Raw genomic sequence first — 14,884 nt, 5'->3', positions numbered from 1 at the left:
CACAACCAATCAGCCTGACAGTGAATCCTTCCCATTGACTTGCAAACAGCAACCAAGGCTTAACTACAACAAGAGGGCACACACAATTCACAGAATGAACACACCCAGAGCACCAGCTCAAATGACCAGGGAGACTGTGTCACTGGGCCCCACAGGACACATACTACATAAGGCTGCTCTAAGACTGGGAGCCATAGCAGCCCTATTTAATACACAGAAACAAACATAAAGGAGGTGCCAACATGTGGTGACAAGGAAACATTTCCCAAGTAAAAGAACAGAACAAAGCTCCAGAAAAAGAACTATACAATATAGAGGCAAGCAATCTACCAGATACAGAGTCCAAAACACTGGTTATAAGGATGCTCAGTGATCTCAGGGAGAACTTCAACAAAGAGATAGGAACCATAAAAATGGAGACAGAAAATATAAAGAACCAGTCAGAAATAAAGAGTACAATAACTGAAATGAAGAATACATTAGAAGGAATCAACAGTAGCTTAGATGAAGCATAGGATCAAAATCAGCAATTTAGAAGATAAGGTACCAAAAAACACCCAATCAAAACAGAAAAAAAAGTCCATAGAATATGGGGAGAGTATAAAGTGCTTCTGGGACAACATCAAGAATAGCAACATTTGCACCATGGGGGGCCAGGGGGAGAGAGAGAGAGAGAGAGAGAGAGGAATTGAAAACCTATTTGAAGAAATAATGATGGAAAACTTCCCTAACCTAGGAAGAAAATAGATGCACAAGCCTCAGAAGCATAGAGAGTTGCAAAAAGATGAACCCAAATAGGCCCACACCAAGATACATCATAATTAAAATGCCAAAGGTTAAAGACAAAGAAAGAATCTTAGAAGCAGCAAGAGAAAAGCAGTTAGTTACCTACAAGGGAGCTCCCATAAGATTGTCAGCTGATTTCTCAACAGAAATTTTGCAGGCCAGAAGGGGCTGGTAGGAAATATTCCAAGTAATCAAAAGCAAAGAACTACAACTAAGATTACTCTACCCAGCAAAGCTATCATTTAGAATTGAAAGACAGATAAAGAGCTTCCCAGATGAAAAAAAAGTTAAAGGAATTCCTCACCAATAAACCAGTATTACAAGGATTCCTAGAGGGACTTTAAGACAAAAAAATTTAAAAAAAAACACACACACAAAAAAAAACAAGGTAAAAAATATGAATGACAAAATGGCAATAACTACATATCTATTAATAATTATTTTAAATGTGAATCCTCCATTTAAAAGATAGGATTAAATTAAATGCTCCATTTAAAAGATAGGATTGCTGAATGGCTGAGAAAACAAGACCCATACACATGCTGCCAACAATAGACTCACTTCAGATTAAAAGACACACACAGACTGAAAGTAAAGGGGATGGAAAAAGATATTTCATGAAAATGGTAACAAACAATAAAAAAAGCTACAGCAGCAATACGTACATCAGACAAAATACATTTTAAAACAAAGGCTATGACAAGAGGCAAAAGAAGGACCTAATCTCACTTCTGGGTATTTATCCAAAAAAACCCAAAATGCTGCTTCGGGGGGATGTGTGCATCCACTGTAGCATTGTTTACAATGGCCAAGATGTGGCGGCAGCCTGGGTGTCCGTCAGTGGGTGAATGGATAGAGTACGTAGTACACATACGAAGGTAGGACAATTAAGTTCGTGAACTTGTTGCAACGATGTTGCTAACCTTTTTTTGATATCAGAGGGATTATTCATTATGAATTTGTACCAACTGGACAAACAGTTAACTAAGTTTACTATTTAGAAGTGCTGAAAAGGCTGCCTGAAAAAGTTAGATGACCTGAACTTTTCACCAACACTTCATGGCTCTTGCATCACGACAATGCACCAGTTCACACGGCACTGTCTGTGAGGGAGTTTTTAGCCAGTAAACAAATAACTGTATTGGAACACCCTTCCTACTCACCTGACCTGGCCCCCAATGACTTATTTCTCTAACTGAAGATAAAGGAAATATTGAAAGGAAGACATTTTGATGACATTCAGGACATCAAGGGTAATATGACGACAGCTCTGATGGCCATTTCAGAAACAGAGTTCCAAAATTGCTTTGAAGGGTGGACTAGGCACTGGCATCAGTGCACAGCTTCTCAAGGGGAGGACTCCGAAGGTGATATTCAGCAGTGGGGTATGTAGCACTTTTTCTAGGATGAGTTCACAAACTTAATTGACCTTGTATGTATATATAATTTTTTTATTTTTTAAAGAAAGGTAGGGAGAAGACAGGGTGGGGAAAGTGGGAGGGAAGGGAAAAATCAAAAGAGAGGAGATAGAAAGCCAGTGGCAAAGGCAAAGAAAAGGGGAAATATATCCAGCTGAGAAGTTTCTCTCCTTCAGCAAAATGAAAGACTCTCTCTCCCCTCAGCTTCCAGAGGCCTCCACGCTTGAGTACTCACTAAATTCCTCTTGGTGTTACTATTCTTTGTGTATGCCTTTTACACTCCTTCCATCTCCCACTTGATAGAAAGCTCGTTTGGGAAAGGATCTTGTTGAATTCATTATTTTCTCCTTCACAGTGCCTGGGGTCCTGTGTCTTCCCTTAGGAGATGCCAAAAACATATTGGTTGTTTGATACAAGTTGAAAAAAGTTCTCCAAAACTCAGAGGTAAAGAGAGAGCCAGCAAATCCAGTAATATCTAGCTTAATTATACATTGATGGTAACCCACTAACAAGGTCCCTTATGAATAGCGTGTTTCTCCAAAAATAAGACCTAGTCAGATAATCAGCTCGAATGAGTTTTTTGGAGCAAAAATTAATATAAGATCGGTATTATGTTATATTGTATTGTATTGTATTGTATTGTATTGTATTGTATTGCATTGCATTGTGTTATATTATATCAGGTCTTATAGTAAAATAAGACTAGCTCTTATATTAATTTTTGCTCCAAAAGACGCATTAGAGCTGATGGTCCAGCTAGGTCTTATTTTCAGGGAAACATGGTAATAACTGAGAATTAAAATGTAATTATTCTTTAGCATTGACCATATTACCAAAGGAGAATATATATAGTTTTAATTGTACCACTAATTGAGAAGATATTTAGCCATAATCCACTTAGCCATTCTCTTGTTTTTAGACATTAAGATTTTTTTTTGGTATTTTACTATCGTAAATCTTTTTGCAAACTTGTAGATCTTGGGATACGGGGATTTTTAATCAAATTTAGATTTATTTCTTAAGATTTATTCCAGGAATTATTTTATCAAAAAGAAATTTTATGGCTCTTGACACACATAATCAAGTAGATTTTCAAAGACAGAAACAGTTCATATCCCCACCAATAATAACAAGAATTCCCATTTCATCACACTCCTATCAGACCTTTGTATTTTTTTCTGATTTGCAAATTTGATCGGCAAAAATGCTATGTTGTCTTAGTTTCCATGTCTTTGATTATTAATGAGGTTGAACATATTTTCCAGATATTTTAAAACCAGTTTTTGTTGCTTTCTCCTTTTATGAATCATCTACACGTGTCAACAAAGCATTCCTAACCAGGCACTCTGCTTACCAATTTTTAAAATGCTCCTTAAAATACTGTACAGCTTTTGCCAGAATGCAGCTAACGAAGTTAGAACCATCAGCATTTTCTTCAGGAGGGATCTTGAGTGTGAAATTGGGGGAAGGCAAGATGTTGAAGTCTATCATCGTTTCATCTTGTTTGGAAAAATTTCCGTCAAGAACACCTGGGACTACCTAGGAAGGATCATACAGTAAAAGATTACTAAACCCCAGTGCACACTAAAGATTAATTTAATATCACATTAGTCAAGATTAGGTTTACTGCGGTAACTAATTTGCTCCAATATTCCAGTGGTTTCCTACAAGAAAAGTTTATTTCTTACTCATGTTACATGTCCTTTATGGGCTCCGTACCACCTAGACACTCAGGATCCTTGCTGATGAGGGACATCATCTCATGGCTGTAGCTTATGGAACACAATGGCTTTCTTTGTGCCCTCAGTAAAGAAAGAGCATGGATAACTACATACAGATTCTTCACTATCTCAGTCTAGAAATAATCCTTGTTTTTGTTCACATTTTATTGGCCAGAACTTGCCACATGGCACCACTTAATTGCAAGAGGAGCTGGAAGGTCTGAGTGAGCAGATGGAATACTTGGTGAGGGCTACTGCTTATGCCAGACATACTAATGCGACACGCCAAGCTTTACACTGAGTTTTCCTAGGAAAGTTACAATTTATGATTGTGTGCGTGATTTTTTTGTAAAGAAAGAGACAGTTATCTGACAGGCACGTTACTCTTAATGAATTCTCAAGTGCAAATACTTTGATTTTTTATACTTTAAATGTAACTACTGATGTGAAACTTGACGTAACCTTAAGGTAACTCTTTTGAAAATGTTTTAAATAAATTCCCTTATCAAAAAAACTAAACCAAAATATTAACACAAATAAAAACTGGTGATTTCTCATTTCCTGTTTATAAAGGAATAGCTCACATTACTTGTCCACCTTTCATATATATGTGAATATAACACATATAAAACTGCCTAAAGCATTTATGTCTAGTTTAATAAATAATTATATAACTAACACCTGTGTAACTACAACCCAAGGAGCATAACTTTTACCACCTGCTGGAATTTGTATATTTTTTTACACAAGTTTCCTCTTTAGTATTTATTGTCATATGGCTTTGCACTCTTCTTTACATGATGAAATAAGAGTTGTTTTGATAAAAATAACTTTTATAGCCAGTTCAGCAAAGTGGGTAAGCCATTGGTTATGGAGAAATACTACTGGGGTTTGAATCCCAGTTCTACCATTTAGTAGCTTTGTGACCTCAGACAAGTTGTTTAACTTCTCTGTGCCTCATCTGAAAATTTTGGAAAACAATAATACTTACTTTATAGGATCATGGAGGGTATTAAATGATCTGATTTATGAAAAGTTCTTAGAACATTGCCTGACACATAGTAAGTGCTCTTTAGTGTTGATTATTATAAAAATGTATCATTGAAAACCATAATTTTATTTTATATGGAGGTTTTTATACCGAAGTGACTTTGTTATTAATATAAAGAATTTGAGATAAATATGTTAGTGTTACTCAGAGACACTACAATGAAAGCAAATTGAAGCGTAGAATGGAAAATACTATGATAAAAACAATTAGATATTAGCTATATCTTTCTAAAGATTAAAAGCATGCTAAAATTTTTCTTAAAATGTTATTCTTCAAGATAAGAACTTTTCCTCATTAAACTAAAAGTCTGTATTTGTGAGGATGATAAATTATATTGAATTATTTTGCCCTTCTAGGGTATAATTTAATAGAGTAATAGAATCAGACAGCACAGATTGGAGAAGTGGTTTTCAAAACCTTTTGACTGTAGTCTGCAGTAGCAAATACATTTCACATCAAGACTCAAAACACTCATATGTCAATATTTCCCTTATCTTCAGATAAAGAAAGAAATCTTTGGGGGCCAGATAAGGTGGGTAGGGAGGGTCTTCCAATACACACATATTTATATACACATATAAATGCACACATAATGGAAATGAAAATTTCATGACATATGCATATGATGTTAAATACAATGACCTCTAATATTTTCTCGTGTAGTCTGTCTGAGGACAGAGTCCCAGAGAGCAGTTTCCAGGCTCTTGGCCTCATGTGGGAAGGTGCTGGCTCTGGTAGTAGATGACCATCAGCTGTTACCAGTTAGCCATTAGCCACTAATATAACTGTGGTGGCTAGGCTAGGGGGTTGGGTGGTTAGTTGGTTGGCAAAGAAGTGGGTGGCGGATTGCCGATCGTGTGCTGCTGTTTCCTGTGTTTTCAGCCTGGCTGCCATCGAGAGCATAGTGGTATGACTCCCATATCTATGGCTCTGCTGTTGTTCTGTTTTTGGTCTCCCCATATCCTGCGTCCTGGTGCGGGGAGTGGGAGCTGAGACCCTGCATGACACATATTTTGTTTATTTGTTTGTTTTGTTTTCATGTGCTGGTTCTGACTCTAAACGTATTTGTCAAACCAGGGGCCACAACTTTGCAGTTTGTAACAGGGTGAAAAACTAGGTTACAGAATGTCAGAGGTCAGATTCCCTAGAAGCAGAGCCTGATTCTGACCCAAGTGATTGATTAAGGGTGACTTCCGGGGAAACTTTTAGGGCATGAGGCAAGTAAAATAGAGAAGAAGGAGAAGCCAACTGAGGATGTGGCTTCGGGTGACCTCTAGCTTCAGCCTAATCTTGCTGAGAGCTCTGGAGCATAAGTGGTCCCAATGACAACCCTTTGGAAAAGATTGAGGGCTGAACAGTTAGCACCAGCAGCAGCTGGAGATGGTAATGGGATCCCCAGGGATCGGGGTAGGCTGCCAACATTACATGTTGCCCAAAATATTGCATCTTCAATTGCTCTGCCCAGTGATTTTTGTAGTCAGGTCTTTTTAGGAACCCACCAGTACTAACCTCATCAGGAATCATTAGCCTGGAGTATTTGTATATCAATCAATGTAATATGTGTGGCGGGGGAGGAGGTCAGGAAGGAAATTCAGTCAGTTTCGTTACACAAAAGGAGCTATTGATTGAAAGTAAGAGACATGGTATAAGTTCAACTTAAGACAGCAATATGTTTTTATTGATTAATATACAAGTATGTTTAAATCTGAAGGTAAATCAGCTGATTGTGTCAAAAACTATCAAGAGCTATGATTTACAGAGCTCTTGCTTTGTATAAGGAACCTACACTAATTGCTTTACAGATATACTCGCATACTTTAGAGCAGCTATTATTATTCCCATTTCCCAAGATTAACTGAGGCCTAGAAAGGTTAAGGAATTTTCGCAAGCTTACTCAGCTGGTAAGTTTCAGAGTCAGGTTTTGAACTCAAGTTGCTTTACCTGAAATTGTTCTTTCTTAAAAACTACATTGGCCAGGCTTCTTCAAGTTTACCTGTATCAGTTACAGCCCTATAACTAAGCAGAATTAACTATCTCTGGATTAGAAAGTATTTTGTGTTTTAAATTGGTTTTCTTTAGAGAGTTTTTTGTTCTTTAAAGACCACATAACTATTAGGTTGGTGCAAAAGTTTTTAACCTTTTAAATTATGGTTTAAAAGTTTAAAAATTGCAAAACCCTCAATTACTGTTGTACCAACCTAATACATTATAATGAGTTAGCCTGAACACAATCACAATTGGAAATATAAATATCTTCCTACAGCTTGTTTTCAAATTCAGATGTAATTATTAAGTAACTTAGCAGAAAAACCAGTGTATGCACATGTAATCTCAACTGCTCTTGAGTCTTTCCGTTACCTTTATGGAATTGAAGATGTTCTCAGTTCCCAGGGTGTGGTTTGCCAGTTCGGTCACCCAGCCAAATTGCTCTTTCATCTTCTCCATCAAATATGTGGTGTCCTCCAAGTGATGCTGGGTCACCTGGAGAATCTGGATGTATTGCTGATTAGATATGTTGACCAATTTTAGGGCTTCATCTACTTTTGTGTGTAGTTCAGGTATATCAGGACAGTCTAGCAAAGAAGAAAGTAATGTGATAAAGGAAAAGATCCATGGAATTTGGAGTTGGGTGATGTGGGTTTAAATCCTAGCCGTTAAACTTTCTATTTCCATATATACTGTAATAAAAGAAGAAACGGAGGAAAACATCATAGAATACTACCACACAGAAATAACAGACAACAACAAAAAGGCAAAGAAACAATGGAGACACAGCCTTACCAGAAAACTAAAGACAGAATGACAGGAAATCCTCACATATCAATAATCACCCTAAATGTAAATGGACTGAACTCACCAATAAAGAGACACAGAGTAGCAGATTGGATCAAAAAACTAAACCCAACCATATGCTGCCTACAAGAGACACATCTCAGCTACAAGGACAAGCATAGACTCAAAGTGAAAGGGTGGAAATTGACACTTCAAGCAAATGGTACCCAGAAAAAATCAGGTGTAGCCATAATGATTTCCGATGAAACAGACTTCAGGGTGAAAAAGATAACAAGAGACAAAGATGGACATTTCATAATGGTAAAGGGGACTATACAACAAGAAGACATAACAGTCATCAATATTTATGCCCCCAATCAGGGAGCACCGAAATATACCAAGCAACTACTAACAGAACTAAAGGGAGAAATTGACCAAAACACAATTATACTAGGGGACTTAAATACATCATTGACAGCTATGGATAGATCATCCAAACAGAAGATAAATAACGAAATCGCAGCCCTAAATGACACATTAGATGAATTGGACATAATTGACATATATAGAGCACTTCATCCTAAAACATCAGACTATACATTCTTTTCTAGTGTACATGGAACATTCTCAAGGATAGACCATATATTGGGACACAAAATCAGCCTCAGCAAATTTAAGAAGATTGAAATCATACCAAGCATATTCTCTGATCACAAAGCTTTGAAATTGGATATCAACTGCAAAAAGAAAGCAGGAAAAAACACAAATACATGGAGATTAAACAACATACTTTTAAAGAACGACTGGGTCAAAGAAGAAATTAGAGGAGAGCTCAAAAGATACATAGAAACAAATGACAATGAAAATACATCCTACCAAAATTTTTGGGATGCCGCGAAAGCAGTTTTAAGAGGGAAATTTATATCATTACAGGCCTATCTCAAGAAACAAGAAAAATCCCAAATAAATAACCTCATGTTACACCTTAAAAAACTGGAAAAAGAAGAACAAGCGAAACCCAAGGTCAGCAGAAGAAAGGAAATAACAAAAATCAGAGCAGAACTAAATGAAATAGAGAACAAAAAGACAATAGAAAAAATTAATGTGACAAAAAGCTGGTTCTTTGAAAAGATTAACAAAATCGACAAACCCTTGGCTAGACTCACTAAGATAAAAAGAGAGAAGACACTAATTAACAAAATCAGAAATGAAAAAGGGGAAGTTATCACGGACACCACAGAAATACAAAGGATTATCCAAGAATACTATGAAGGACTATATGCCACCAAATTTAATAACTTAGAAGAAATGGACAAGTTCTTAGAAACATATAGCCTTCCAAGGCTGAACCAAGAAGAAGTGGAAAATCTAAACAGGCCGATCACCAGTAACGAAATTGAATCAGTCATCAAAAACCTTCCCAAAAGCAAAACTCCTGGACCAGATGGCTTCACCAGTGAATTCTACCAAACCTTCAAAGAGGATCTAATACCAATCCTGCTCAAACTCTTCCAAAAAATTGAAGAAGAGTCAGTACTCCCTAACTCATTTTATGAGGCCAACATTACCCTGATACCAAAACCTGGTAAGGACAACACAAAAAAAGAAAACTACAGACCTATATCTCTGATGAATACAGATGCAAAAATCCTAAACAAAATTCTAGCAAATCGAATACAACAATGCATTAAAAAGATTATTCATCACGACCAAGTGGGGTTCATCCCCGGGGCACAAGGATGGTTCAACATTCGCAAATCCATCAATGTGATACATCACATAAACAAAATAAAGGACAAAAACCATATGATTCTATCAATTGATGCAGAAAAAGCATTTGATAAGATACAACATCCATTTATGATTAAAACACTTACTAAAATTGGTATAGAAGGAAAATACCTCAACATAATAAAGGCCATATACGACAAGCCCTCAGCTAACCTCATAATTAATGGTGAAAAGCTGAAGCCCTTTGCTCTACGTTCAGGAACACGACAAGGTTGTCCCCTATCACCTCTGCTTTTCAACATAGTGTTGGAAGTCCTCGCCAGAGCTATCAGGCAAGAGAAAGAAATAAAAGGCATCCAAATTGGGAATGAAGAAGTTAAATTGTCACTCTTTGCAGATGACATGATGCTATACATAGAAAACCCTAAAGACTCCACCAAAAAGCTATTAGAAACAATCAATGAATATAGTAAAGTTGCTGGCTACAAAATCAACGTACAAAAGTCCATTGCTTTCCTATATACCAACAATGAAATCTCAGAAAAAGAGATAGAAAAAACAATTCCTTTTGCAATTGCAGCAAAAAGAATAAAATACCTAGGAATAAACTTAACCAAGGATGTGAAGGATTTATATGCTGAAAACTATAAGACATTTTTGAAAGAAATTGAAGAAGACACAAAGAAATGGAAAGACATTCCGTGCTCATGGATTGGAAGAATCAACATCGTTAAAATGGCCATATTACCCAAAGCCATATACAGATTTAATGCAATCCCCATTAAAATCCCAATGGCATTTTTTAAAGAAATAGAACAAAAAATCATCAGATTTATTTGGAACCACAAAAGACCCCGAATAGCCAAAGCAATATTAAAAAAAAAGAACAATACTGGAGGTATCACACTCCCTGATTTTTGCTTGTACTACAGGGCTACAATAATCAAAACAGCTTGGTATTGGCGGAAAAACAGACTCATAGACCAATGGAATAGAATTGAGAACCCAGAAATAAAACCACATAAATATGGACAGATAATTTTTGACAAAGAAGCTAAAAACATACAATGGAGAAAAGACAGCCTCTTCAATAAATGGTGCTGGCAGAATTGGATAGCCACGTGCAAAAGAATGAAACTGGACTGCTATCTGTCACCATGTACCAAAATTAATTCAAAATGGATCAAAGACTTAAGCATAAGACCTGACACAATAAACTGCATTGAAGAAAACATAGGTACTAAACTTATGGACCTTGGGTTCAAAGAGCATTTTATGAATTTGACTCCAAAGGCAATGGAAGTAAAAACTAAAATAAACAAATGGGATTATATGAAACTGAAAAGCTTCTGCACAGCAAAAGAAACTATTGACAAAATAATGAGGCAACCAACTGAATGGGAGAAGATTTTCGCAAACAGTTCCTCTGATAAGGGGCTAATATCCAAAATATACAAGGAACTCATGAAACTCAACAACAAAAAAACAAACAACCCAATTGAAAAATGGACAGAGGACCTGAAGAGACATTTCTCCAAAGAGGATATACAAATGGCAAATAGACATATGAAAAAATGCTCAACATCGCTAATCATCAGAGAAATGCAAATGAAAACCACAATGAGATATCACCTCACCCCAGTCAGAATGGCTTTCATCAACAAAACAAATAGTAACAAGTGTTGGAGAGGCTGTGGAGAAAAAGGAACTCTCATACACTGTTGGTGGGAATGCAGACTGGTGCAGCCGCTATGGAAGGCAGTGTGGAGGTTCCTCAAGAAATTACGAATAGAATTACCATATGACCCAGCAATCGCTCTCCTGGGTATCTACCCCAAAAATATAAAAGCATTTCTCTACAGAGACACGTGTACTCCAATGTTCATTGCAGCTTTGTTTACGGTGGCCAAGACATGGAAACAACCAAAATGTCCTTCGATGGATGAATGGATAAAGAAGTTGTGGTACATATACACAATGGAATACTATTCGGCGTTAAGGAAAGATGATATAGGAGCATTTGTGACAACATGGATGGATCTCGAGAGAATAATGCTAAGTGAAATAAGTCAGACAGAAAAAGCAGAGAACCCTATGATTTCACTGATATGTGGTATATAAACCAAAAAGAACAAGACAAACAAATGAGAAACAAAAACTCATAGACACAGACAATAATTTAGTGGTTACCAGAGGGTAAGGGGGTGGGGGGTGGGTGATGAGGGTAAAGGGGATCAAATATATGGTGATGGAAGGAGAACTGACTCTGGGTGGTGAACACACAATGGGATTTATAGACGATGTAATACAGAATTGTACACCTGAAATCTATGTAAATTTACTAACAATTGTCACCCCAATAAAATTAATTAAAAAAAAAAAAACTTTCTATTTCCAGCCTTTTGACCTTGAGTGAGTTTTCAACTAGATAAAATGGATGTGAATGAAATAATAGAAAGTGCCTGATCACAGGATCGGCACACGTTACAGACTTAGCAAGTGTTACTTTTCATTTTTTTTCCTTTTTCTCCTTTCTATGGTGCCTCTGAAGAGCTACTTACTGATATTCTGATCTGGATACATTGGGGATGACAATTCCCTGCCATCTTGAAGTTGAGCATGATCTTTTTCAAAGTGATATGTCTCACTTCTGGAGGAAGCCTTTAAGAACAGTTTGGGATTTATCATGCTCCCTTCCCCTCAGAGTGGAACTAGTTTTACTCTATGTGGTGGAGGCTCCATCATCCTGAGTGAGGAGATGTGTAGCAGAGTCTTCACTCAAACTGTAACTGACATGTTGTAGAGTGGAAAATAAACCTTTGTGTTTACAAGCCACTAAAATTCTGCAGTTCTTTGTTATTATTGTACAGTCCATCAAACTGAAACAGGGTTACAGGAACATACATAGCTATGCTGACAAGCAGCTTGATATTATGTAAAGACTATCTGTACACTATGGAAATGTCTATGTGCTAGGGCACCCAGAATCATGAGATTGTTGTGGAAAAAGACCACAGACTCTCTAAATTATATCTTTTGCTGTTTACTAAAAAAACATGCCTTCAGCAAGATAAGGGTGGGGAAGAATCCACCAACAGGAAGCCAGGTGACTACCTCATCTCGGGTCTTAAACATTATTTATTGGTTCTTTTTATGTATAGATATAATACAAAGTTTCCTGACACCTCACACTCTGTTGTTTTGGAATCTTCAGGAGAGGGAGAACTTTGTAAACAAATTTGCAATAGTATATGTTTGAAAAGTAATTCAAGAAAACATTTTGAAAACAAAGCGAGTCACAGTTAACAAGATAGAACATATATTTGAAAGGAGGTGCAGATATTCTTTTAAAATGTCTTCATTTGCAACTTCACAGTTGTCAACTTTTAGAATAATGATATAAAGTTGTTTTTTTTAAATTATGGAGGAAAACGATGGTGATTTCCCTCATGATCTTAGGCAAGCAGAATTCTACAAGGGATACTCATTTACTCTTGAGAGTGCCATCCAGGAAAAAGATTTCCCTAGAACAAAGGTAAAACATCATGCAAAACACAACCATATGGGAAAGGAAAAACTATACTATGTCTATTCACAGATGACATGATATTGTATATAGAAAGTCTTAAGGAGTACATATACACAAAAAAATTATTAAAACGAATAAAAAGTTCAGCAGCGTTGCAGAACACTCGATTGATATATAAAAATGAATCAAATATAGTATTTCTATACACTAACAATGAAGAAACCAAAAATAAAATTAAGAAAACAATTCCATAGCATCAAAAAGAAAAAAATGCGTATGAACAATTTTTTTAAAAAGAAGTGCCAGACTTGTACACTGAAAACTAAACTTTGAAAGAAACTAATGGTGAGTTAAATAAATGGAAAAACACCTACGTTCATGGGTTGGAAGACTTAATATTGTTAAGATGGCAATACTCTACAAATTGATCTACAGATTTAATCTCTAATAAAATTTCAAATGCTTTTTATGCAGAAATCAGCCAGCTGATCCCAAAATTCATGGAGGTGCAGGGGACCCAGAATAGCCTAAACAATCTTGAATACAAAGAACAAAGTTGGAGCACTCACACGTCCCAATTTCAAAACTTATTAAAAAGTACAACAATCAAGACAGTCTGGTATTGGCACAGGACAGACATATAGATAAATGGAATAGAATTGAGAGTCCAAAAATAAGCCCTTACATTTGCTGTCAATGATTTTCAACATGAGTGGCAAGAAAATTCTATGAGAGAAAAAACTAGTCTTTAATAAGTAGAACTAAGACAACTGGATAGACAATTGCAAAATAAAGACTTTGGACCCCTACTTCACACCATATACAAAAACTAATGCAAGATGTATCAGAATTAGACTACATAGAAATGGCGGCGTGAGGTAAGCCTCTTGAAATCTCCCCTGGAATTTACAACAAATTGAACAACTATAATTCCACAAAGACCTCCCTGTGCAGCAGACATGCAACTGAAATCATCTAAAGGTGGGCAAATTGGGCAAGTGGGGGAGGAAGGAAGCAGGAAATGAGGACACGCGGGCTGCGGGGGCACAGGATGCAGACCAGAACTTAGAGCTCTGAGCTCTGAGCTCTCTGCATTCCAGCGCTACCGCAGCTGTGAGAGAGGGAAGAACTCAGATTCCTAATGCTCTGCTTATGGCCCACAGTTCCGCCTGAGGGAGCAGCATAAAATACAGCTGAACCCAATGCCCACGGAAGAGACCTCAGAGCAAAGACTGAGGGAAGAAGGGTGAAAACAGCAGTTTAAGCCCTCACTGCCCAGTAGAGGATGGGAGGTATAGGCATGGAGCCTAGCTGCCCCCTTGCCATCCTCTCAGAGCTCGCCCCACCCCCACCGGCCCAGTGCTAGAAGTGGAAGAGTAGCAGTATCACATCAAAAGAACAGAATATTTGCAATTCTGAGAGCTGCAGCCCACAGCAACATACTTGCAGCCCAACTAGTTCTGGCAAAGGGGAGAGAGCCCTGGGTGCAGGCCTGGCTGGGGTTGTGGTCGCTGCCATTGCTCACAGCAGCCTCTCACAACCCACTGGGCCCTGCCCCTGCCCCCACCTATCTGGGTGGATCCCTGCAGGAGTAAACAGAGCCACTGAAACACACAGGGCCTGAAAGTGGTGCAGGAAGAGCTTCGGAACTTCAGAAGCTCTCCACATCCCCCTACGAGGTAGTGCCCTGTGACCAAGGAGTCCTGTTCACAAAGGAGAAGCCTGCCTTCTAGGGAATCCACCCATTGTGTGACGAGCAAGAACAGTACACAGAAAATATAATATTACAGTGTGAGAGAGAATTAAAGGCTGCAGATGGAAAGAAAATAAAGCATTCTACCAACACCTACTGGAGAGCAAAGGAAAGACCTCTTCC

General features: G+C 37.4%; 1 protein-coding gene across 2 annotated transcripts in view; it reads right to left on the bottom strand.

Moving 5' to 3' along the window:
• Nucleotides 1-3,201: 3,201 nt before the first annotated feature.
• CLUL1 (clusterin like 1) overlaps nt 3,202-14,884 on the bottom strand; it is a 30,968-nt gene continuing 19,285 nt past the window's right edge. For both annotated transcript variants that reach the window (XM_081078669.1, XM_081078668.1), the window contains 2 exons: nt 7,335-7,549; nt 3,202-3,743 (listed from right to left, as the gene is read on the bottom strand). In XM_081078669.1, the coding sequence (XP_080934795.1) occupies nt 3,555-3,743; nt 7,335-7,549 (404 nt within the window). In that variant the 3' untranslated portion in view covers nt 3,202-3,554. The remainder of the gene's footprint in view (nt 3,744-7,334; nt 7,550-14,884) is intronic.

This window comes from Rhinolophus hipposideros (genome assembly GCF_964194185.1).
Source record: "Rhinolophus hipposideros genome assembly, chromosome: 17".
Lineage (NCBI taxonomy): Eukaryota > Metazoa > Chordata > Mammalia > Chiroptera > Rhinolophidae > Rhinolophus > Rhinolophus hipposideros.
This window is presented reverse-complemented; position numbering and strand designations above follow the sequence as displayed.